The sequence below is a fragment of the Mus pahari genome, chromosome 7 (assembly GCF_900095145.1).
Source record: "Mus pahari chromosome 7, PAHARI_EIJ_v1.1, whole genome shotgun sequence".
In the NCBI taxonomy this organism is placed as follows: Eukaryota; Metazoa; Chordata; class Mammalia; order Rodentia; family Muridae; genus Mus; species Mus pahari.
In genome coordinates this window covers 111,273,327-111,277,829 of record NC_034596.1, presented here as the reverse complement: position 1 = coordinate 111,277,829, position 4,503 = coordinate 111,273,327, and the positions used below count along the sequence as shown (strand labels likewise).

The window sequence follows — 4,503 nt, the reverse complement described above, 5'->3', positions numbered from 1 at the left end:
CTCAGTGATGGGGCAGTTGTGGCTGTGGTATGACTCAGTGATGGGGCAGTTGTGGCTGTGGTATGACTCAGTGATGGGGCAGTTGTGGCTGTGGTATGACTCAGTGATGGGGCAGTTATGGCTGCGGTGTGGCTCAGTGATTGGGGTAGTTATGGCTGCAGTGTGACTCAGTGATCGGGCAGTTATAGCTGCGGTGTGACTCAGTGAAGGGGCACTTAAGCTTGCCTACCATCTATGAGGTCCCTGGGGTCAGCTCCCAGAACGAATATTTTTAAAAGGGACTAGGCTTATCCTGCAAAAGTAAATTATGTAGATTACATGCTAGTTTTAGAAATTTGACGTTTATGAAAATGTTTGCTATTGAAAAACAAAACAAACAAGAACCTAACAGAGTCGACCTTCCTAGACGTCTCCACAGGGGAGACTGCCCTGCAAGCTGGCCTCTCTACCTCCCCTGAGGATGTAGTGTTGTGTCAGGGGCATTGACTGAATCTGTGAACTTACAGATTCTGTGGTGCTGAGGTGGGAAGCCAAGGTTTCTCAGGGATTGTCTGCTAGGATGGGACAAGGCACTGAAATAAAGCCAAAGAGGACTACAGCATGGGAATCAACGGTTAACCTGGCCTTTTGTCCATTTTATTTTTCCTTAACTTTGCTCTTCAGCATACTTCTTCTACCACATGGTTCCTCAAGGCTGACTACTGTCCTGCCCAGGCAATACTTTCTATTTTCTATTCTACCCTCTGGGTTTGATTTTGAGGAAGATTCATTAATCTGTGAGAAAGTGTTAGTGGTTACAGTGAGTCTTCATGTCCTAGGCCCCAACCACGCTCTGTTCTAAGCAGAGTCCCCTGAAAATGAAATTCCTATATTTGCTACCTACAAGGACTTACGCCATGGTGTGTCCAAAGCAGCTGTAGAAAATGCTGGAGGGTAGGATAGGATGGAGTCTTGTTCCTCTTAGAACATAGCTCATGGCATCTGCTTGTTACACTGGGACATCACCCATGCCTACCTTAGAGACTCTGCGAGGCCCTTTATAATAAGGCCTTGAGGGAATTATGCTATGTGGCTGAAGGAGGAGGGCTTGGGGAAGAGCTTGAGTGTGGGTTTTTCTTGGGAAGAGCCCACAAAAGCTATACGTTAGACTGTTTTCTTCCATGGGCAAGAATAAAATCAAACTTATTGTCTACAAAAAGTCCTGTGAAGTGCCTTTGCTACCCCCTTAGCCATATGTTTTTAAACTTCACACTGAGAATAATCTGAAGGGCAGGTTTATTTAACCTTTTCAAATCTTGCTCTCAGAGGCATCTGATATCCCATAGTTACTGACTCATCGTACGCAGGGAAGGCTGAAAAATCTACCTTTTATTTAAGGAAATGGGACAGTCAAAAGGACAGGCTCTTTGTCTCTCAGTACAACTGGGAATATTTCTTAGCCCCATACTCATACAGCTCCCCAAAAGAAAGAAGAGACTAAGTCAAGATTCCATTGGATGGAGAGTCACAAATTCAAATACTTTTTATCAGAAAAAAAGTAAGGCTGATTCCAGGGAGGCTAGTCCCTTAAGTCAGGCCTCTGATTTGCAGAAGACATGTCACTTGGCACGCTACTTGTGGTTGCAAGAGAAAATAGCTTAATGTATATACATATACATATACATATATTTTTTTTCATTATAAAGCATAAACATATTGTTGAGTCTTGTGTTTCAAGTGCCAGCACCAAAGTCCTTACCAAAGTGTCAGTCAGATCTTTTCGGTAGACATATATCCGACCAGATGCCTCCAGGGATTTGGAAATGGCCAAGTCATTTGGCTGAAATTCATGCTTTTCTTTATTAAAAAAAAAAAAGAGAGAGAGAGAGATTAGTTAGAAACATAAGTGAACCTACACATTACATATCATGAACAAAACTTGCTTAAGGAAAATATTTAAAAGTTGGTAAACAGACTTTAAGTGAGAGAGTTTATTTTTGCATACTTTGGCATGATATTAGGAATATTACCTCCTATGTGGCCCTCCTGAGCTGAAAGGACAACTTAAGGTAGATGGGAAAACTTAGTCATAGCCCCCTACTGTCCAAAATAACCATGTGAGTCCATATACCAGCAGTTATTAAAGTGTACGTGCGCTTGTTCCCACACTTGCTGTAGTAATTAATCCTATAGGACTTTATAATTATAAGCATTTACTTCTTGTTTATATGTCACATTTAATTGGTTATATAACAGCCCATTACACCACCATTTAATCATTCCTCTACTGCTGAACATTTAATGGCTTCTTTTTTTTAGTCATATAAATTAATATATGTTAAGTACTAACACAAGGCCTAGCCCATAACAGAGCCTTGATAGATGGTTCTATGATTTCAGTAGCCATAACATGTATTGCTGAAGTCAACATTCTTGCGTATAAATCCTTGTCTGTTTAACATACGAGCTTTTAAAGACAGATTTCACCCGGTATGAAATTACTGGGTAAAAGAGAACATTTGTAAAGACTTTGATACAAATTGCCAAACTGCTTACGAGTTCTCTTTTTAGAAAATGAATCAATATATTTCCTAAAATTAGATATAAAGCTTGCACAATGAACAACACCAATGATTGTTTTTGGAAGGTCTGCTTTACATGCAAGTCAAAGGTTGTTTCTCTCTGTAGAGACTGCTACTTTACTTATTGTAAAATGTTTTTGTTTCTTTATAATTATTTTGTTAAATCATAAATGTACAATAGCTTTTAAACTCTATATACACACTTAAATTTTTAAAAGAAAAATGTTATGTCTTATTATATCAGGATCCTGGCTAAGAGCTTTTCAAAACTTTTGAAGAAAGTCTTTTAAAAGGCTTCTCAAGTTACCTGAAACTTACATGTTTAACAGTATTAAAGAAGGAATGCTTCTACATTCTTAGAAAGAGTGCTAGAAAGAAATAAAGTTTCTTAAAGAGCTAAGAAACTGTTTCAAAGGCATCATTTACAATCACTCCTCCACAGTAAGGTAAAGTTATTTAAACAATCCAATCCATTCACAAAATAGCTCCCTGAATCTGCTCTGGTGTCTTCTGCCATATCACTGTGTATTTATGAATGACTGAGATAAGGGTTTCCTTAACACTGTTATTTTGATGACCTGAAGCTGTTCTGTTACCTCTGGGCTCTCATCCTGTCCTATGTGCATAGTGAAGCCCATGGTAAGTAGGAAGAAACTTAGCATTGGCTCCTCCCATTATACCCTCCACTTCCAGGACCATACTTCCCTCCACTCTATGGCTCCTNTATACCCTCCACTTCCAGGACCATACTTCCCTCCACTCTATGGCTCCTCCCATTATACCCTCCACTTCCAGGACCATACTTCCCTCCACTCTATGCTCCTCCCATGATCCTGCTACAAAGTTTCCACTTTTCATTGGACCACAGTTAGAAGATTGAAAGTCACTGCAATTTCCACTTCCATTATTTCTTCCTCCACAGCTGTCATAACCACCTCAACGGCCCCCACCCTGGTTGCCATATACAGATCCTTCACCACCATATCCTCTTCCTCCTTCATAACCAGGGCTACCTCCAAAATTGCCACCTCCAGATCCTCCTCCATTTCTATTACAGCCATCCCCAAGTCCACACCCACTTACTTATCCATCAGATCCCTGCCTAAAGCTGTTTCCTTATCCTGGTCCAAAAATGCCATTATCACCAGGAGAATCCCCTAAACCAAAGTTTCCTCCTCTTCCACTCCTAGAGCTTCAGACTTCCTGCATTTCTTGTCTAGACAAGGCCTATCTAACTTCTGCATTGTGACCATTGATGGTGGGATGTTTTTACAATATACTTTTAACTACAGGATCATGGTCATCAAAAGTAACAAAGCCAAAGCCCCCTTACTTTCCAGACTGCCTATCAGATTCTCCTATGGTTCTGGGTTTCCAAGGTGACATGAAGAGTCTGGAAAACCAGGAGCCCATGTTACTGTGAAGAAGTTTGTTGGTGGAATTAAAGAAGATACCAAGGAACACTATTTTAGAGATTACTTGAAGGATATGGAAAAATTGACTGGGGACCCAGTGATTGTTCTCCTTAGCGGGACTATCTTGAGAGGAGAATGATGGTTTTGATGAAGTTTAATATTGGTTATAATCATTTAGTATTTTGGTCATTTAAAACATATAATACATTTAACTTATCCACCTGAAATAATGTAATTAAAAATTCAAAACTTCTGAGCAGATACTTGTTGGTTGTTCTGGGGCTTCTATGTATTCAAATGCTAAATTCTGTACCCCAAGATCTGGATGCCTCAAGATGAGGAAATTCTCACACCAGCTTTTGTTATGTAAAATTTGCTCCACAATGTAAAACTATTGGTTAAATTAAAATGGCTACAACTAATTAAGGGGAAGGTGGAGTTTGAGTTACTGGGTTGGGGGTTGGAGGTAGGGACCACAAGGAGAAGGAGAAAGGAAGGAGGGAGGGATGAAGGGAGGGAGGGAGGGA

At 40.2% G+C, this 4,503-nt stretch overlaps 1 protein-coding gene across 1 annotated transcript in view; it reads right to left on the bottom strand.

Moving 5' to 3' along the window:
* Rapgef5 (Rap guanine nucleotide exchange factor 5) overlaps positions 1 to 4,503 on the bottom strand; it is a 105,427-nt gene that overhangs the window by 34,848 nt on the left and 66,076 nt on the right. The window contains exon 10 of the mRNA XM_029540618.1: positions 1,739 to 1,836. Within this exon, the coding sequence (XP_029396478.1) occupies positions 1,739 to 1,836 (98 nt within the window). The remainder of the gene's footprint in view (positions 1 to 1,738; positions 1,837 to 4,503) is intronic.